Below are 21,195 nucleotides of genomic sequence, written 5' to 3'. Positions count from 1 at the left end.
GTCACGGGGTGGGTATCATGATGGCTTATGATGTATGTCAAGTTCCTGGCCTGGTGTTTGGCACACAGTAGACCCACAACAGTGTAACATTGAAGACCACTTTCTTTTCTTTTTTTTTTCTTTGAGACAGGATCTTGATCTGTCTCCCAGGCTGAAGTGCAGTGATACGATCACAGCTCACTGCAGCCTTGACCTCCTAGGCTCAAAAAAGTCTTTCTACCTCAGTTTCCTAAATAACTGGGACCACAGGTATGCTTCCACATGCAAGTTTTCTTTTTTTTTTTTTTTTTGGGACTGATTCTCTGTCTGTCTCCCAAGGTGGAGTGCATTGGTACCATCTCAGCTCATTGCAGCCTCCACCTCCCGGGTTCAAGCGATTCTCCTGCCTCAGCCTCCTGAGTAGCTGGGATTACAGGTGCCTGCCACCTTGCCTGGTTAATATTTGTATTTTTAATCAAGACGGGGTTTCACCATGTTGACCAGGCTGACCTCAAACTCCTGACCTCAAGTGATCCACTCGCCTGGGCCTCCCAAAGTGCTGGGATTACAGGCGTGAGCCACCATGCCCAGCCCCCCAGGGACAGTTTGAGCCCTGGCCTGCCCAACCCAGACCCCTACTTGGAATCCTTGAGGGAGAAGGGGCTATTGGGAAACATCACAGGCTTCTCTAACAGCTTATTCTGAGCAGATGGCCCCCACCTGATACAGAACTGTCCAACAGACATGTGCAGAGTCCAGGTTGTGACATTGGAAGGGGTTCTGTTACCTTCTGTGGGTTCTGGGCTGGCGTCTTCTGACTGATCGATCGCCAGGAGGGTTTTGTTTTGATTTGCTTTGGCTCCTGCAGGTTTATCTAGCTGGGGGTGTCTCTGGTAGCAGCTACACTGTATACATCTAACAGCAATATAATAATCCTGAAATGTAATACATCCTGTTAATGTAGCTGGGAGAGGCTAAAAGCTCCCTTCCCAAAAGCATATGGGATTATTTTTGGTGAGGGGACATCATACCCGTGATCTGGAGGGTTTTGTTATTGTGCTGTCTGTGGGCCTGCAGAACTGATGGCCTGGTCTCTCAACCCTGTGGCTTCCCATGCCATAGGACCAAGTCCCAACGCCCTGCCTTGTCCACGGGGGCCTTCTCAAGTGACCTTTATGGCCTCTCGCGCTGGCCCCCAGTTACACAGACTTCTTGGTGGGGTTTTCGTGAAGGGGCCGCTGAGCTGTCCAGCACTCACAGACCTGTTTCCGCCCACACCGGCAGGCCCTTCGGCTCTCGGCAGAGCCCCTTTCAGCCTTTCTGTTGGCTTTTAAGGGCAAGGCCACTCCGGCCCAGTGCTTCTGGGGCCAGATCATTACGCTCAGGGCCTGGGAAGCTCCTACACCCTCCCCTGCGTGCCTGTGGGGCCCGTGACAGGTGCCCAAAGTGGCTGCGAAGGTGGTGCAGGAAGCTCCCCCTCCAGGAAAATGTGCCGCTTTTGGAATTTTCCCTGGGGATTTTCCAGAGGTACAGGACGCCTGGTTTCCTCACCTAGTGATTGAACCAGGAAGCCTTCGCGGAGCAGGCCCTGCTTGCCCAGGTGAAGCCTGTGTGGCCTGCAGCCACCGGGGCGAGGTGGCCCTGGGCCTTTCATGCTGTGGCCTCCTTGATATGCACAGCCTGCTTTGAAGTCCTGCAGGAGCTCAGAGGAAGTTCCTGGGGCGAGACCAGCCACTGCAGAGGGACAAGTGTGATGGGGGGGGTGGTCTTAGGGTGGGCAGGGGGAACACAGGCCTCCCTGGTAGCTCCCGGCACTGTGGGCTCTCTGGCGGTATTGTCCGTTCTCTGAGCCTGCGAGGGGTGACACACTGTCACCATTCTTCTTGGATTTTCTGTGGTGACAAGGGTCCTCCGATTTTATTGAGGGCCACGGAGCACAGGGGGAGTAGAAGCTCAGGGTTTTAAAATAATATCCGCAGCCACAGCAGTCACCCTGCATCGAGGGAGGCCTGTCATGCACCAGGCAGGTGCTTAACCACCCGCCTTCCCTTCACTCCAGCCCCTGAGGTCGGGGGGCTTCCTCTTTTCAAAGTAAGGACCAAACATTGGAGAGATTCAGAAACTGGCAGAAGCGGTAAGGTTGCTGAACTCCTCATTAGCATGCATACACACACACACTCGTTCATTTATTCCTTTTTCTTTTTTTTCTTTTTTTTTTTTTTTTGAGACAGAGTCTTGCTCTGTCGCCCAGGCTGGGGTGCAGTGGCCGGATCTCAGCTCTCAATAGTAAGCCCCAAATTCCGGTTTAGGACCATCCTCCTGCCCCCAAACCCCAGAGTAGCTGGGACTACAGGCTACCGGGCCCACCTCGCCTGGGCTAGTTTTTGTATTTTTTTAGTAGGAGACGGGTTTCTGACTGCAGTTAGCTAGGATGGTCTCATCTCCTGATCTTTGATCCGCCTGCCTCGGCCTCCCAAAGTGCTGGGATTACAGGCTTGAGCCACCGCGCCCGGCCCTTTTTATTTTTTTTTTCATGCATTCATTCCTTTACTCATACACTCAACAAGCATGTACTGAGTGCCTGTGCTGTACTAAAAACTCCAACCTAGGCCCTGGGGATGTGCCGCAGTGAACAGGCAGATGGCAGCCCGTGCCCTGGTGGAGCCGATGCTGCAGTCGTGTGGGACCAGCAGGTGACAGCATGCACTAGGGAAGGCTAGAGCATCTGAGACATGCAGCGAGGTGGGGAGCCCAGGGCTGGGTGCCTGGCCTCGCAGATCCCATGGCGAGGGAGCCAGGATTGGAGGATGCTGGGGGAGCCAGCCAGGCAGGCATCTGGGCTAAGGTGGAGGAGCAGGAGGCCCAAACCTCTGAGGCCACACTGGTGCTGCTGGCCAGGCAGGGCCCACTTGCTGCTCTAGGACTTGTGGGTGGGCGTGGTCACAGGCCAGAGGACATCTGTAACCTGCTGCGTCCCCCCAACAGGCTCTTTATTGAAGCCCTTTCATGGGCAGATTGGGTTCCCCGAGGGGAGCCATTCAGAGGCAGGGCCGGGCACAGCGAGGGGTGCAGAGGCCCAGCCTCGGGGCCCTGGCCCTATGGCTGGGAGGCATCTGCATGTGAAAGAGGGTGGGCATTTACTGCATCCTGTCTTGGGCCACTAAAGCACATCTGCTGGGCCCAGCCCAGGCCTGGCCTGGCCTTTTTGGAGCCGGCGGAAGGAAGCAGGCTTGGCCCAGGGCAGCCTTATAAAGCAATTCCCACCCAGGACCGCCCTTCCCTCCAGTAGCACCTCTCAATCGCCTGTGTGTGCGGGTGTCTTGGGAATCCTGATAAAATGCAGGTGCCTCCCAGCAGGTCTGGAGCAGCGAAGGCCAGGGCCAGGGGATCTTTGAAGTCCAGCTGGTCCTGGCACCCCAGGATCCCCTCCTTCATGCCTGGCTTCCCTGGCACCATCCGGCCCTAGGGACACAGGTCCCTGGGAGTAACAGCAATAGTAACAATAACAACAACAATAATAATACTAACATGGGCTGTGGGCCTGGGCTGGAGGTTCATCTGTGTTGCCTCATCCAACCCCCATACGCGGTGTGGCACCTGCCGGAGGGGTCTGGCGGGACATTGCAGGGAGAGGGCCATTTGTTTAAGCCAACAGGAGCTGTCCTGATGCAACCTGGACCTTGGACAAGGAGTGTTTGTTGAAAACGTGCTGTCGTCACCTGTGGTCCCGTTTGCTGTCAGGAGGTGAAGCACTTTGTCTTCAGAGATGGGAGCCAGTGCTCTTCCATCCTGGGTTCTGTGATTTCAGCTGTCATTTCAACATTTTAAGTTTCATAAGAAATAGGCGGCCTCCTTATGTAAACATTCTCACCAGCCAGTGGATATATGGAGTGAAAAGTCCAAGTCCTCCGTCCTAGACCAAGTCCCAGTCACTTCCCCAGGGTGACATGATACATCCTTTTCCTTTGTATTGCTCAAAAGTGCAGAGGATTTTGAGACACAGCTTTCCCTGACTCTTGTCCAGGTGTGCAGGCACCCGCCCCTTCACTCTTGAATGCCATCGCCCCACCATTGCCTAAGGCACGTGTTTGGATAGTACACAGGTCACTGGGGGCTGGAGACTCTTTGCAGATCCCAGGGTCAGGGGTTTTGAATTCTTTATAGCCTCAGAGCACTTATGCAACCAAATGAAATTTTGAGTAGAACTCCAAAATTAAATATATATATATACACACATACACACCCACACACACACATATACACATAGATATATATATATGTGTGTGTGTGTGTGTATATATATGAATGATGTTTGAATAGTATATTATTTTTAATAGGGACGGGATCTTACTGTATTGCCCAGGCTGGTATCAAACTCCTGGCCTCAAGGAGTCCTTCCACCTCAGCCTACCCAGTAGCTGGGATTATAGTTATCTGCCACCGTGCCTAGCTCAGAATGGAATATGTTTTCTATGTTCAAATTTATAATGTTTCTTCTGAGGTCAATTGATGAAAATGAAGGAAGTGTTTTTATGAATAACAATGTTGGGCCAGGTGCAGTGGTTCATGCCTGTAATCCCTGCACTTTGGGAGGCCAAGGCGGACAGATCACATGGGGTCAGGAGTTTGAGACCAGCCTGGCCAACATAGTGAAACCCCGTCTCTACTAAATATATAAAAATTAGGTGGGTGTGGTGGTGTGCACCTGTAATCCCAGCTACTCAGGAGGCTGAGGCATGAGAATTGCTTGAACCCGAGAGGCAGAGGTTGGGGTGAGCCAAGATTTTGCCACTGCACTCTAGCCTGGGTGACACAGCAAGACTCTGTCTCAAAAAAAACATGTTGAGGCCTGCGGCAGTGAACTGCATGACACAGTGTATATGCTTAGAAGTTTATGTGAGTGCTGGAAGTGAGCTTATTAGGAGGGATGAGTGAATGCGCTCTGGTTTATCCAGACTTCAGACTGTTAGGCAGCTATGAAAGAATGAGTTCACTCTGTTTGGGCTGACATTAGTTTATATGACATGAGTGCTGCATATACCAAGTGAAAAAACTGTAGAATAATGTGTATAAACTTCCTTTTCTTTTTGAGACGCATCTCGCTCTGTCTTCCAGGCTGGAGTACAGTGGTGCGATCTCAGCTCACTGCAACCTCAGCCTCCTGGGTTCAAGCGATTCTCCTGCCTCAGCCTCCTGAGTAGCTGGGACTAGAGGCACCTGCCACCACGCCCGGCTAATTTTTGTATTTTTAGTAGAGACAGAGTTTCACTATGTTGGCCAGGCTGGTCTTGAACTCCTGACCTCAGGTGATCCGCCCACCTCGGCCTCCCAAAGTGTTGGGATTACAGGCGTGAGCCACCACGCCCAGCCTAAACTTACATTTTTGTTAAGAAAAAACAAAGAAAGGAAACACAGCCACCCCCATATATCTAGGGTAGAGTCATAACAGAATTACGAACTTGAACTGTATGGAAGGAGACTGAGGAAAATCTGATGGCTGCTTGGAGGCTTTGCCGTGGCTCTAATGGCAGGAGTAAGGTCTGCTTCTCAGTTTCTGATCTCAGCCTTGGTTGGCAGGGGTCACCCTGTGAAAATCAAGGGCAGCCAGGGTGGGTCTGGCACAGGATTATTGGTTTACCCTGCAGGTGCTGCCTCTGGTTAGAAGCCCTTGGCCAATTACGAAGTGAGTGTGGCACAAGTTACAAAACTCATGAATGGAATCCTGCTCCTACCCCCAGTGCCCCACAATAGACAAGAATCCATATTGGCAAAGCAGTGCCACAGCTGCCCACTGTGGTGTGCAGGGTGATTTCCCAGGCGCCCGGCGACGGGCACGTTGCTGTCCAGCTTGTAGAGGAGGAACCTAAGATTCACAGAAGTGAGAGGACTTATTCAGACACCGTTCAAGAAGGAGTGAGGGCTGCTGCTTCTGCCAGGGCAGGCACCACATCTTACCTGTTGCAAAGCTTCATCCGGTCACATAAAGTGCCAGGTGCCAACTCTACTGTGAGAACGTGGGTTTCCAATCCCAGCTCTGCCCCATAGTTGCCATGTGGCCTCAAGGAAGTCCCTTAGCCTTCTGTCACCCCATTGTGGCTGCGCCTCAAGGGCCCCAGTTTCCTATGTGTAATTCCTGTACCAAGGCTGCAAGAGTTAAGTGAAATATTTTCTCCTAAACCAACGTTTGGGCTGGGCCAGGTGGCTCACGCCTGTAATCCCAGCACTTTGGGATGCCGAGGCAGGTGGATCATCTGAGGTCAGGAATTCAAGACCAGCCTGGCCAACACAGTGAAACCCCGTCTCACTAAAAATATTAAAAAATTAGCTGGGTGCGGTGGTGTGCACCTGTAGTCCCAACTACTCAGGAGGCTGAAGAATCACTTGAACCTGGGAGGTGGAGGTTGCAGTGAGCTGAGATTGCGCCACTGCACTCCAGCCTGGGCAATACAGTGAGACTCGGTCTCAAAAAAGCAAAAACAAACAAATGCCAACGTTTTCCTTTTTTTTAAGTTTTTGTTTTCTTTTCCTTTTTACCTTAGACTATGAGGAGATAAAAGCCAACGTTGTACTTATTCCATATCCAGGAGCTAAAGAAGCATTTTGTTGTTGAAGGGGCAAATAATTTTGAAGAGTGGGTTGTTTTGCCAATAAGCAGACCTTTATTTTTATTTTTATTTTTTTGAGACAAGGTCTCACTTTGTCACCTAGGGTGGAGTGCAGTGGCACAATCTTGGCTCACTGCAGCCTCAACCTCCTGGGCTCAAGTGATCCTTTCACCTCAGCCCCCAAAGTGGCTGAGACTACAGGTGCACACCACTGCATCTGGCCAATTTTTGTATTTTTAGTAGAGACAAGGTTTTGCCATGTTGCCCAGGCTGGTCTTGAACTCCTGAGCTCAGGGGATCTGCCCACCTCAGCCTCCCAAAGCATTAGGATTACAAGTATGAAGCAACGTGCCCGGCCACACGAAGTCTTGTAGTTGTTGAACTCAGCGCACATGCTAAACCAAAGCACACAGTTCTGCTCACGGAGCTGTATTGTCCACATCTGTTTATATTTCCATGAGGCTAACATAAAAGGATTCTCATCCCAGTTCTGTCCCTAGATAAGTCACTGAGCCCCTCCAAACCGCAGGTCCCATCTCCAAACCACAGGTCCCATCTCCAAACCGCGGGTCCCATCTGTAAGTGGAAACTTGAACCCACCTCTCAGATTGTCAAGAGGATTTGACGTGAACATGCCGGTGGGGCTTGGTGGGGGAGGAGCCAGTCACTAGGAGCTGCTGTAGCCACGGCTGGGGCTCAGTTCGCCCTGGGCTCCCTGCTGGTGTCAACTTCCCCCTCTTCCTAAAGGTGCCCCTGGGCGATGCACTCTGGGCTCCTCCTGCTGGCCTGCTTCCCCGGGCACCTGGCTTCCTCTCAAAATGTACCTGCCCCAACACTGGGTTTGTCAGATACGTGGTTGTCATTGTCACCACCACAGTAATTACTGCCATTTATTTAGTATTCGAAATGTGCCAGGTGCTTCTCATGTCTTTTTTTTGTCTTTTTTTTTGAAATGCAGTCTCGCTCTGTCGCCCAGACTGGAGTACAGTGGCGCCATCTCAGCTCACTGTAACCTCTACCACCCAGGTTCTAGTGATTCTCCTGCCTCAGCCTCCTGAATAGCTGGGATTACAGGTGTGCACCACCACACCCAGCTAACTTTTGTATTTTTAATAGAGAAGGGGTTTCACTATGTTGTTCTCCATGTTGGCCAGGCTGGTCTCAAACTCCTGGCCTCAGGTGACCCGCCTGCCTCGGCCTCCCAAAGTGCTGGAGATTACAGGCATGAGCCGGTGGTCAGGAGTTTGAGACCAGCCTGGCCAACATGGTGAAACCCCATCTCTACTAAAAATACAAAAAATAAGCTGGGCATAGTGGCGGGTGCCCTTAATCCCAGCTACCTGGGAGACTGAGGCAGGAGAATCACTTGAACCTGGGAGGCAGAGGTTGCAGTGAGCCGAGATCGTGCCACTGCACTCCAGTCCGGGTGACAGAGTGAGACTCTGTCTCAAAAATAAAATAAAAGAAATAAATAAAAAATATTATCTTCATGACAGCCCTGTCTAGTAGCTACTGTTAGTGCCTCATTTTACAGGTGAGGAAACAGGTTGCAGAGGGTTAGGTGACAAGCCACAGTCATACAGGGAGGAGGTGCGTCTGCTTCCTGAGCCAAGCTCCCACCTTACAGAGGCCTGGCCTTTGTCCCCTGCAGCCGCCGTGGCCCTCGGGGACGTCAGGCTGCTGCTGAGGCTTCTAGGCTGAGGAGTGGAAGAAAGGACCCAGGATCCCCACCCCTCCAGCCCCATGTGCCACGAGGCATTTCCTGTCCCTCTGGGCCTTCGTATCCCCCTCTGTGAAGTGAGCCACTCGAGCTGTGTGGTCTCCAAGGTCTCTGGCTGCCGATTCCCATGCACTTGATTCTAAATTGTGTTTATTGATTCCTGGGACATCGATGCTCATGGGATCAACATGTTCCTGTGATCTGGGCTCCGTGGCACAGGCACTTGAGACAGCACTCTAGATGGGAGTTGTGCGGGCATGTGAGGAGGCGCAGGTACGGGAAGGTGTGCTGCGTGTTTTATAAGGGCCTTAGCTGGGGGCCTGCCCCAGCGTGACCTCATTGCCGCCCCGCTCAGGTCACTGCCCAGCTGACCAAGACCAGGAGGCCCAGCTAGGGCCCAGCTCCTGCGTCACTGCGTCTCTTCTCTCCATTCAAACTTTGGACACTGATGACACAAGACTGTGTGCAGCTGCTCAACAGCGTCTAGCAGACCATGGGGAAGGGTCCGCGGGTAGGGGCCAGGGAGCAGCTGGCTGCCCGCCTCACTGCTAGGGTTGCCCTGGCCCGTCAGCTGGAAGGAGGAGCAAGTGCAGCAGGTTCAGCTGGAGCCAGTGTGAGGCCTGCCCCGTGCCAAGGGCCCATGGCGTCTCTGCTGTGTGTAGCCTTTACCTCGTCTCCTTCATGACAGCCCTGGAGAGCTGGAAGGCTGGGCACCACCATCACACCGTTTATGGCTGGGGCTCAAGACTCTACGAGCCTTGTGCGCGCGCCAGGGTGGGAAGCCAGACCCCACTCCTGGGGGACAGATGCCGATGTGTTGCTACTCCTACCTGCAGGTTGTCCCCCAGCCCAAGCTGGTGTGCATCATGGTGCGGGGCACAGGGTGGGCTCATTCCCACATCAGTGTGGGCATCCCCGGGGCGTATGTGAATAACTGTCTATTTCTATTGAAAAACAACTCTGCTCTGCTTACGGGGCTCCTGCTCGACCTTCTGTTTTGGAAAATTGGAGTTTTGGAGGAATTGAGCACTTTGTGGGTTTCAGTTCTCCAAACGTGCATGTTCAATCTCCATTGCTGAGAGCGACTGAAGATCTGAAAATCAGACAGTGGCTAGCACTGCCCAGAGGCCCCGTTATTAAAAGCATTTCAAGGCCAGGTGCGGTGGCTCACGCCTGTAATCCCAACACTTTGGGAGGCCGAGATGGGGCGGATCACGAGGTCAGGAGTTTGAGACCAGCCTGGCAAACATCGTGAAACCCCGTCTCTACTAAAAATACAAAAATTGGCCGTGCATGGTGGTGCGTGCCTGTAGTCCCAGCTACTCGGGAGGTTGAGGCAGGCGAATCACTTGAGCCCGGGAGGCGGAGGTTGTGGTAAGTTGAGATCGTGCCACTGCACTCCAGCCTGGGCAACAGAGCGAGACTCCATTTCAAAACAAAACAAAACAAACATTTCGGTGCCACTGGGGCTGCTGAGGGCCTGGGGCTGGTGCTGCGCCTGCATCTCCTTTCATTACAACCCCTGGGAAAGGGGGGTGGTCAATGTCCTTTCCCCTCCCTGAGGAAACTGAGGTGTTGAGCTTGTATTTCTCTGCACTGGTTCAGTAGTAATAGGGACCCTCCAGCGCACCAGGTGATGTCTGTGACGTGGCACTGGGAGGCAGGAGCAGGCTGGGAGTTAGGGAGGCTGATGTCTGAAGTCTGATGTGGGGAAGTGCTGCCCCTCCCAACCCCGCTCCCTGGGAACCAACGCTCCACCCCTTTGCCCCGCTGCCTCCACACCCCTTTCCTCTGGCTGTGAATTTCTCCATTACCAAGTGGGCCCATCAGATCTGGAATTTGGTCAGTTAGGTGCTTCTCCCAGTAAAGCAGCTACTACGCTGGGTACTGGGTACTGTGCTGGGTAGATTTTGGATGGGATTCTTGAGAGCATCCGGCAAAGTTGCTGCAGGAAAGGGCCAGTCACTGCCTGCCAGTCTCGGCACCTGTGAGCCCGTGAGATGACATTTCTCAAATTCCAGCCTCACTCTGTGGGCCAGACAGCCCTTCTGATCTATGAGCTGCCAACCTGAGCCTTTTGATGACACTGACCCCAAGGGTTCCCTGCAGCCCTATGTACTCCTGAGAACCTGGTGGCCCCTCTCTGGCCTCCGAGACCCTGACCTGGGTGCCCACTGCCCCTCATCCCTACACAGGAGATGCTGGGGTGACTCCTCTCTTGGTAAACCAAGGCTCTGGTCGCTGAGGATGGGGCTGGTCCTGTGCCAGGGTGCCCCCAGGTGCTGACCTTGGCTCCACTGTGGTTGGGCACCAGGCATGGTGGGGGTGCTGAGCAGACAGAGCCCTGCCCTCCCGGGCCCCGAGCCCCGGGCTTGCAGAGGAGGCAGAGGAGGGAGGTGGTGATGGCAGGACCAGAGCAGCACCAAGGGCTGTGTGAGCGCAGCTGGGAGGATGGGACCTGCCTGGGTGCATGGCTCTGGGGCCTCCGGGAGAAAGAGGCATGTGAACCCTAATTTGTAGGTTGATCAGGGCCAGCTCCCAGGGGAGCATGAAGGCAAGGACTCAGGGTGCTGTGAGGGCCTCTGGGTCACACAAAGGTGACCAGTACCAGGGCTGGAGGGCAGGGGGTCCAGCTGGGAGGGGCTCATCCTGCCCTTTTCCTGCGGCCCCCCACCTCCTGCCCAGCCTCCCCTCCGAGGGAGCCCCTGCTCCTTCCAGCCTCAAGACCCTCGGCGGTCCCCAGAAGGCCAGCTATTGAGCTGTCCCAAGGTCACTCAGGATGTCCAATAATTGTCCTAACACTTTACCTGCTGTGGAACAGTAATGAGAGGGTTTTCATTATTTGCGGGTGAGTGCTCCTGGCAGATGCCGACAGCCAGCAGATGTGGAGAGTCCGAGGTGATTTGTAAGGGCCGGTTCATCTGATGCTCGGTAATTGCCCCAGGCGACGTTGTCACTCAGAGGCTCCTCCTGGCCTGCTGAGATGAGGTAAAGGTCAGTTCAAAGATCCAGTTTGGGCCGGGCATGGTGGCTTAGGCCGGGCGCAGTGGCTAATGCCTGTAATTCCAGCTCTTTGGGAGGCCAAGGAAGGTGGATCACCTGAGATCGGGAGTTCAAGACCAGCCTGGGCAACATGGTGAGACCCCATCTCTACTAAAAATACAAAAATTAGCCGGGCATGGTGGTGGGCACCTGTAATCCCAGCTACTCGGGAGACTGAGGCAGGAGAATCGCTTGAACCCGGGAGGAGGAGGTTTCTGTGAGCCAAGATTGTGCCATTGCCTTCCAGCCTGACTGACGGAGTGAGACTCTGTTTCAAAAAAAAAAAAAGATCCAGTTTGGCCACAGGAAATGGGAGCAAATCCCCACTCTCGTGAGACTCCTGGGGAGGAGGCAGCGTGTTGAGGTGGGGGCCATGTTCTCAGAGGGGCTGTCTGACAGCCAGGACCCTGCAGAAGGCCCCTTCCCCAAGGTTCTTGGGTGGTGGGGTGGGAAACAGCCCATCCCAGAGCTGGGCTTGTCCCTCTTTGCAGGGGCTCTTGATGCAGCTCTTTGCAAGGCTTGCTGGGGTCCTGGAGCTGTGCCTGACTAGGGCTTTCCTGATATTTTGAAATTCTTGTACTCCGTGCCTCCCAAGGCCAAGTCTGTGACATCCTGTGGCAGGCCCCACTGAGGGATAACAAGGATTTGCTTCCTCAGCTGTCCTGGTCAGCCTGGGCTGCCATAACAAGTGCCATTGATGGAGGACTTCAACAGCAGATGTTCATTTTTTCACAGTTCTGGAGGCTGGAAGGCTGATATCAGGGGTCAGCATGGCCAGTTTCTAGTGAGATCCCTTTTCTGGGCTTGTAAGCAGGTGCCGGCTTGCTGTGTGCTCACACGGCCTCTTTGTGCATTCATGGAAAGAGAGAGCAGGAGTGCTCTTTGGTGTCTCTTCCTCCTAGGACACGTCCTATCATGAGGAAGTCCCACCCTTATGCCTTCATTTTACCTGAATTACTCCACAAAGGCCCCATCTCCAGATGCAGTCACATTGGGGGTTAGGACTCCCTGTCTGGGCTCACAGGCCTTGCTGCTTACAAGCTGTGTGACCTTGGTCAGGTCTCTGTCTCCTGAGGCCTCCATCTTCTCCTTCTAGAGTGGAGATAATGGTTCTTGCCTCATAGGCTCATTTGCCCAGTGAGTACGACTTATTGAGGGCCACCTGTGAGCCAGGCACCTGGCCCTTGGGGATGTGCATAAGGGACAGCAAATACTTTGGGCACGAGGACAAAATCAGATCATGGATCTTGAGTGACACCACCGTCCTTATCCAGAGGCAAGGCTCAGTGTAATGTTGTATTAATATTTTACTCTTTAAACAATAGTGCATACTTTATTTTCAGTAACTTAAAATAAGGAAGAGGCAACCTGGGGCTGGTCCCTGGTGATCAGAATGGGTCTCTGGTGACAGCTCAAAGGGGGGTGTGGTCCAGGGCACAGAAAGAACCCAACGGGAGGGCACTTACCCTAGCATTTCACATCAGATTTTTCAGGGACAGATTTCATCTCTAAAACTAGTACTTGATATTATAAGAGCATATAGGTTGAATGAACTTATGTTGGCATTTCAAAGGAGGCCAGTGGCTTAAGAGTCCCAAAGTGAGTTCTGTGACTTACTCATCTTTCATCCACATCTGAAGTTGTGTTTGGAATAACAGATGTGAGGCACTGTCATCTCACCGTCACATCGATTGCTCACTGTTCTGAGAAGGTCACATCATCATTCATTAGCAATAATTAGTCCCCGGGGACCCCCTGCACTTCTTCACTCAACTGCTCCATTAACTTGGGTGCGAGTCACACATTCCAGGTGCCAATCAATGGAGATCTATCCATAATGTACAAGGTGATGCTATTAGTTACAATATATTAACTGCCTAATTTAAAAATAAAAAAAGCCATCTTTATGAAGGGCAATTAACCACTAAGTGTAGTTGATAATTCATAAACCTCTGATTAGGAAAGACAAATAGTAAGAAAGGAATTAATCACTTGTGCTATTGAAGAAGACGTTGCCGGCCTCTTGTCTGCATTCACTATGTGGTCAGCAGATCTACATGTTTCTTCCTAAATTGCACCTGTCAGCTCCACGACTGGGGGTCTGGAGGCTTATTTCAGCGCAGAAACATGTTTTTCATCACTGAGGCCTGTCTGTTTCTGGTGGGGGTTGTAAGGAGGCTGCAGGCTCAGGACACCCTCAGGGAATTCGCGGGTGAGGTCATTTAGACTTCTCCATCAGTCAGTCGTTCAGCAAATGTTTATGGGGGATTGTGAAATGCCAAGCCCTGTGGGAAGCCCCAGGGATGCCGTGGAGACCCGAGCAGATTCATGCCTAAACTCCTGGAGTTCGGAGGCCAGTAAGAAACACAACAGATGCATAAATCAGATGACTGGAGACACTGGTTAGTGTTATAAACAAAAACTGACAGACAGGGTGTGGCAATGTCACACAGGATGGTGGGAGGAGGGGACATCGGCCTGAGTCCTACCAGCTTTTCCCAATAGCTGTCACTACCACTCAGGGCTGTGTTTGGGGCCCTCCCTCAGTAGTGGGGAATCGTGCCTGGCTTATCTGCCTGTATTTTTGTTTTTGTTTTTGTTTTGAGACAGTCTCACTCTGTGGCCCAGGCTGGAGTGCAGTGGCTTGGCTCACTGTGACTGCCTCCTGGGTTCAAGCGATTTTTCTGTCTCAGCCTTCTGAGTAGCTAGGACTACAGGTGCCCGCCACCACACCCGGCTATTTTTTTTTTTTTTTTTTGTATTTTTAGTAGAGACATGGTTTCTCCATGTTGACCAGGCTGGTCTTGAACTCCTGCCCTCAAATGATCCACTCACCTCAACCTCTCGAAATGCTGGGATTACAGGCGTGAGCCACCGTGCTCTGCCTTATCTGCCCTCTCAGTGGTTCTCCACTCCAGCCTCATTTTCTGGCTCCACTTTCCACATACCCCACGCTGCTGCTCGGATAGTTCTTTCTATCCGAGAGGGCGGGGCCAGTGCACACCTGCCTGTGCGCAAGGTGGGCTGCCCCTCCCACCACCTCGCCTGCCCTTTCCTGCCGTCTCCTTGTCCATCCCTCAGGTCTCCAGTTGGGCCTGAATCCCTAGTCTTTAAGACCCCACCCTGGGCTGTGTCCTTTCCCCACTATGCGGGAGAGCTCCAGAGTGCCGATTTGCTGTTCCTGACTCCACTGTGAGTAGATAATCAGCTCCACCTCCAAAGTCTCAGGCTCAAGAGGGGAAACAGAAAGCCCTTGACATTTCTGGGCTTCAGTCCCTCACCCATAACATGGATACATGCCATTCACTCTGGGTTCAGTTTGAGTTGAGTTTTTAGTTGGGTCTCACTTGCTCAGAGGGAAGTTGATTTCAAGCTGTAGTTCTAGTAACTGGGTTGAATGTGCGTGTATTCCTTTCCTTGGGGCCACATCTGTAAACAAAACTTGAGCCACATGCCTCCTCTCTATGTGTATTTTCTATAAATTTTAAATTACGCATTTAACACTGTATTGCTGTTTTGCTTAGACTGTAAAAAATATGCAGTTTGAAAGAATAGGTGAAGAGCCAAGACGTCTGCATCTTTGGAGCTCAGTGAAATGTGTGTGTTTCGGGACCTGTCTGAGAACAGCGCCGGATGCAATTAGCATGGCTGATTAATTTTACTAGGGTTTCTTAAAACCTTCGGCCCTTGGGCTTGCAGCTTGATGTCTTTTCTACGAGTCCACACTGCAGCTCGATGCAGATGTCAGATATGACCACTGCCTTGTTGGGGCCGGTTTGTCCAGGGAGGCCTCTTGTGATCTGGGTGAGGGAGCCAGCCAGGTCCAGCCTGTCACCCTCCCCCCAGGTCTGAGTGACCCACCCCGCCCACCTCTGCAGGTTCCTCTAACGTGCTCTGGTCCCTTCCTGGTGGGTGCCAGGTCCTCCAGCCTGCTCTCCCTGCACAGAAGCACCACATCCTGGCTGTCTCTCTTGCTTCCCCAGGGAGGCCTCCCCTTGCCTTCCTACCCCACCTTGTCACCCTCTGTCTGCTCACCCTGTTTGTGTTCTGCAATAGTGCCTCTCTCTTATCAGTCACAAATTGCCCTTCCTTCGTGGGGTCTCTTGTTTGGTGCCCTCCTCCTACCCCAGCCTGGATAGTGGCCTGGAGATCCAGGACCTTGTCCATGCTCACGACTATAGCTCTGTGCACCAGGCCAGTGCCAGGCACATAGTAGGCGCTCAGTGACAGTTTGCAGAAGGGTGGATGTTATTTCATTTGGTGCATTCTGAGAACTTGCCCAGGTGCAGCCTGGATTCGCGGGTCTCCTGTGAAGTCAGGAGGGAAGAAGCTCGGTGCCGCCGGCCAGTGGCAGCATCCTCAAGTTCATGAGACCTCCAGGCTGGGTTTGAGCAGGGTCCAGGTCCTGTCTGTCCGTTCCGGAATAGTTGGTGTCCCTGATGACTTTGGCAAACCTTTCTCCATTGACAGTGATGAGAAGACAAACCTTGTCTCGGGCCATCTGCCTTTGTACTTTTTGGGAAATATGGATCCAGAGTTAGTAAGGCGTAGACGTGTGCAGCTCGTTTACAAGTGGAAATACTAAGTGTGATGGAAAGGGACAGAGAAATAGCTGTGGACACTCAGAGGTGGCCCCTAGCCAGGCTGAGCAGGATTGTGGAGAGGAGGTATTGCATGGCTCTCAGGGGCTGGGTAGAAGTGGCACAGGTGGGCCAGGCATGGCGGCTCACACCTGTAATCCCAGCACTTTGGGAGACCTGAGGTCAGGAGTTCGAGACCAGCCTTACTAACATAGTGAAACCCCGTCTGTACTAAAAATACAAAAAATTAGCGTGGTGTGATGGCAGGCACCTGTAATCCCAGCTGCTCTGGAGGCTGAGACAGGAGAATCGTTTGAATTTGGGAGGTGGAGGTTGCAGTGAGCTGAGATCATGCTACTGCACTCCAGCCTGGGCAACAAGAGCGAGACTCTGTCTCAAAAATAAAAATAAAAATAAAAAAAAAGAAGTGGCACAGGTGGAGATGCGGGGGGACAGAGCTGCATCCCAGGCAGGGGGAGAGGCAATGAAAAGGGAGGTCAGGTGGGGAACCTCAGGGAGCCTCAGGTGTATGAAGTCCAGTGAGGACGGAAAGAGTTGGGGCGTAGTATGGGGTCCTCTGAGAAGGGGTCTGCTTCAGCTCAGAAATCTCAGTCTGAACACACCCGGGGTCAGCCAGGGCCCCCTCAGGGGTTCGCAGTGGCCTGGCCTGTTCTGGACTTTGCTGGATGCCCTCTGAGAAGCACCGCGCAGCCTCCTTCAGAGGCCCCACACTCCACGTACTGACTGCCCGGGCCCGTGTCTCCGTTGCTGCAGACTGAAGGGCTCCCGGCTGAAGGTGAGGTTCTGCACCAATGAGTCACAGAAGTCCCGGGCAGAGCTGGTGGGGCAGCTTCGGAGGCTGGGATTTGACATCTCTGAGGGGGAGGTGACCGCCCCGGCACCGGCCGCCTGCCAGATCCTGAAGGAGCGAGGCCTGCGACCATACCTGCTCATCCACGACGGTAGGCCTGCTGGGCACCGGGACCTCACGGGGGTGAAAGCTCCCCTTTCCCAGGGTGGGGGCTGTGCAGAGGGCCTCTTTCACTGGGCTGGACCGCTGACTGAGCTAGGCCACCAACACTCATGGGCGGGGGCAAAAACCTCATGGGACTTCCTGCTGGGGGCTGGGGGCAAGTTAAGACCCAGCCCTGTCCATTCCTTGGCCTCACACCAGAGGGTCCTTAGAGCAGGTTCTGGATGGCTCCTGGGAGGAAAATCCTAAGCTCTCTTTCCTGATCTAGGATGGATCAAGGGACCAGGGAATTGTCAAGGGGGTGGAGTTCTAGCTCCTGTTGAGAAAGAGACAGAGAGAGAGAGCGAGAGAGTATCAGTGAGAAGCTACATTGAGGTCCATAGCTTCTAACGTCTGGCACCATAGCCTTGAACTATGTGAAAACCAGCTCTACTCTTTGGAGCAGTTTGCAAATGGCTGTAGGAACAAGGTTTGCATCCTGATTTTAGTCTGAATGCAAGAACAGAGAGCCCCTTTGACCCTCAGTGGGGAGGTTGTTTTGGAATGAAGCAGAAGGAACAATATTATCTGGTGCCTCCTGAATATTTAAAAAGAAGAGACATTAGCAATTCCAGACACTTCTCCGTTGGTCCACTGCGCCTTCTCCTTCCTCCGCACTTGATATGTTTTTTTAACAAACCACTAGGCAGAGGCAAGCATGGTTTTTCCTTTCCAGGGCAAGGCGGGGCCTCTCAAGAAGTGGCGGGGTGCCCCCTGTAAAGCCTGAATGTTGACTTCATAGACCTGGTGCCAGTGAAGGCTGACATGCCTGGCCTTTAGAAATCATGTTTCTCAAAATACTTTCTCCGTAATTTAGGATCCCTGCTAGTGTCTTTAGAACATGGTCTTCAAAGAAAGAAGATTTAAGAAAAATTATCTTCCCCTATCCTTCAGAAAAGGGTTGCTGGACCTGGGAACAGAGTTGGTGGATTTTCTGTCTAACATTTTATGAAAAATTTCAAGCATACAACAAAGTTCAAGTAATTTTTACTTGGAATAGTTTATTTTTTATTTTTATTTTTTTGTGACAGAGTCTCGTTCTGTCACCCAGGCTGGAGTATAGCAGTGGTATGATCTTGGCTCCCTGTGACCTCTGCTTCCCGGGTTCAAGCGATTCTTCTGCCTCAGCCCCCCGAGTAGCTGGGGTTACAGGTGCGTGCCACCATACCTGCCTAATTTTTGTATTTTTAGTAGAGATGGGGTTTCACCATGTTGGCCAGGCTGGTCTTGAACTCCTGCCCTCAGGTGATCCACCCACCTAAGCCTCCCAAAGTGCTGGGATTACAGGAGTGAGCCACCGCCCCCTGCCTTACTTGGCATAGTTTTATACCCTTCACCTAGGTTGTCAATGACATTTTTTGATATTTTCTTCACTTTATATCTGTCCATCCCTCGATCTGTCTGTCCATGTTATTATTTAGATGCATTTCAGAGTAAAATGCAGACACAGGTATACTCCCCTAAACACTTCAGCATATCGTTAGAGTTCGGTATTTGTTTACAGTTTTTCCTGTTGATGTAAAATATACATACAATGAAATGTACACACCTCAAGTGTACTATTGCTGAGTTTTGACAAATACATACACCCATGGAACCCAGCCCTGTGAAGAGCTAGACCATCCCCATCACTGACAGCTCTGACAGCTACCTCGCGCATTGCCCAGGCGATCTGCACCTCCTGTCCCCTTAGAGGCAACCAGTGTTTGGGTTTTTTTCATTATAAATAAGTTTTCCTATTCTAGAATTTTATGGAACTAGAATCATACAGTATATAAATGTACTGGGGCCTCCAGTGCTACCCCCAGGCTGAATGATTCATTAGAAGGACTCACAGAACTTTGAAAAAGTATTACTCTCAGTTAGACTTATTATCATGAAGGAATAAAGATTAAATTCAGCAAAGAGAGGAGACACGTGGGGCAAAGTCTAGGAGAAGACAGGAGTGAGCTTCCAGTTGTCCCTTCGAAGTGGAGTCCTACTGGGCACACTTGATTCTCCCAGCGATGATGTATGACAACACGTGGGAAGCACTGGCCACCAGGGAAGCTCACTGGAGCCTCAGTGTCCAGGGTTTTTGTGTAGACATTGGCACCTGCGTGACTGACCTTAGCAACTCAGTCTCCAGCCCCGCAGAGTCCAAACTGATACAGCTCGGCCAGGGCGTCAGACATACACAAACAGGTGTTCACCATAAGCCAAGCTGTTAGCGTAAATGATCTGGCCAGACTGAGAGAGCAGGGCCCAAGGCCTCGAGCATACAAAACCCCTCTTATCAGGCAGGACATTGCCGTGGTTCAGAGGTTATCTCCTAGAAGCCAGTCCTGAAGACAGGCCTTTTTTGGAATGTACAGGGTTTGAGCAACCTAGTCCTGCTGAATTAACCCTTTCTATCACAGTAGTGTTTTGTGTAAGGCTTCTTTTACCCAACATAATGTTTTTGAGATTCATCCATATTGTTGCTTGTATCAGCAGGGTTGTTCATTTTTATTGCAGAATAGTATTCCATTGAGTGAACAGACTACGGTTTATCCATTCATATGTTGTTGATACCTGGATTGTTACCAGTTTTAGTCTATTATGAACAAATCTGTTCTGAACATTCTTACACAGTTCTTTTGGGTAAATACCTAGCAGTGAAATTACTGGGTCATAGGGTACGTGTATGTTCACCTTTATAAAATACTGCCAGACCTTTTTTACAGATGGATTGTACTATTTTACACTTCTTCCATCTGTTGCAGCTGTTCAGTATCCTCACCAGACCTTGGTGTTATCAGTCTTTTTAATTCTCACCATTCTGGTGGGTATGAAATGGGATCTCATTGGGTATTTCAGTTCCTTCCTGCCTTCCTTCCTTCCTTCCTTCCTTCCTTCCTTCCTTCCTTCCTTCCTTCTTTCTTTTCTTTCTTTTCTTTCTCTTTCTTTTTTTTTGACAGAGCCTCACTCTGTTGCCCAGGCTGGAATACAGTGGCACAATCTCAGCCCACTGCAACCTCTGCCTCCCAGGTTCAAGTGATTCACCTGCCTCAGCCTCCTGAGTAGCTGAGATCACAAGTGCCCACCACCATGGCTGGGCTAATTTTTGCATTGTTAGTAGAGACAGGGTTTTGACCATGTTGGCCAGGCTGGTCTCGAACTCTTGACCTCAGGTGATCTGCCCACCTTGGCCTCCCAAAGTACTGCGATTACAGTCATGAGCCACCATGCCTGCCCTGCCCGCAGTTTATTTTTAATTTAGAAAGGTCGACATCTAATCCTAAGAGATATGACAGCATGTTTCTTCTAGGATCTGAAGACACAAAGCCAATGATTTGATGTATCCTTGCAAATTTTCCTATTTTAATTTAAAATGGGAGAAGACAAAGAAGGAGAAGGAGGAAGAGAGTTTCCTGAGGGAGCTGGTGAACTGGGCCTGTGGGGATGGAATTCTGCTTTTTCTTCAGGACATATGTGTGGGGTCGCCTGAAATGTGTCAACAGTTCTTACAGTTTGGGACCAGTAGTGCCAACCCTCCAAGGCTTGCAGGCAGCCCCGTTTCCTCTTGCTGCAGGCTCTCAGTGTCTTCTGAGCAGATTTTCCCACTTAGTTGCAAAGCTGTGGGTTTCCTGCCTGTGATAGTGACCTCAGGGAGCTCCTGGGGCTGATGCGGTATTGGGATGGAGGGTCCTGGGTGGGTCCATCTTTCTCCTCATAAGGCCTCTGTGAGGAGCCAGATTCCCTCCTCTGTCAAATAGGAATAACACCCTTCTGTGGCCACCTCCCATGGTAGCTGTGAGGATCAGAAAGAAATGCATCTGAGAAAGGGGGAGGATATATGAAAGGTGTCCCTGTAGGAGACGGGGAGGTAGGCCACATCCTCCCAGGGCTCCGTTGCACTCTTTCTCTCTCTTTCCAGGAGTTCGCTCAGAATTTGATCAGATCGACACATCCAACCCAAACTGCGTGGTAATCGCAGACGCAGGAGAAAGCTTTTCTTATCAAAACATGAATAACGCCTTCCAGGTGCTCATGGAGCTGGAAAATCCTGTGCTCATGTCACTGGGAAAAGGGTAAGTTGGCTCCAGGGAAAGTCATTTCTGAGTGCTGTAGATGAGGCTGTGCTAGTCTCCGACGTGTGGAATCAGGCAGAGAAGGAAGCAGAAGGGGATGTGCGGGGAGCACCGGTGACCTTCTTCTCCCTCCCTTTTTCATGCTTTCTCTCTTCATTTCTTTATTCCTCTCCTTTAATCATTTTTTTTAGGAAATAGGAACACT

At 51.6% G+C, this 21,195-nt stretch overlaps 1 protein-coding gene across 5 annotated transcripts in view; it reads left to right on the top strand.

Moving 5' to 3' along the window:
- The window catches only part of LHPP (phospholysine phosphohistidine inorganic pyrophosphate phosphatase), a 150,105-nt gene that overhangs the window by 4,592 nt on the left and 124,318 nt on the right, over positions 1 to 21,195 (top strand). For all 5 annotated transcript variants that reach the window (XM_003904380.1, XM_009215576.3, XM_031652005.1 and 2 more), the window contains exons 2-3: positions 16,701 to 16,888; positions 20,837 to 20,990. In XM_003904380.1, the coding sequence (XP_003904429.1) occupies positions 16,701 to 16,888; positions 20,837 to 20,990 (342 nt within the window). The remainder of the gene's footprint in view (positions 1 to 16,700; positions 16,889 to 20,836; positions 20,991 to 21,195) is intronic.

Source organism: Papio anubis, chromosome 11, assembly GCF_008728515.1.
Source record: "Papio anubis isolate 15944 chromosome 11, Panubis1.0, whole genome shotgun sequence".
In the NCBI taxonomy this organism is placed as follows: domain Eukaryota; kingdom Metazoa; phylum Chordata; class Mammalia; order Primates; family Cercopithecidae; genus Papio; species Papio anubis.
The sequence above is the reverse complement of the archived record's forward strand: the minus strand, read 5'-3'. Positions and strand labels throughout refer to the sequence as shown.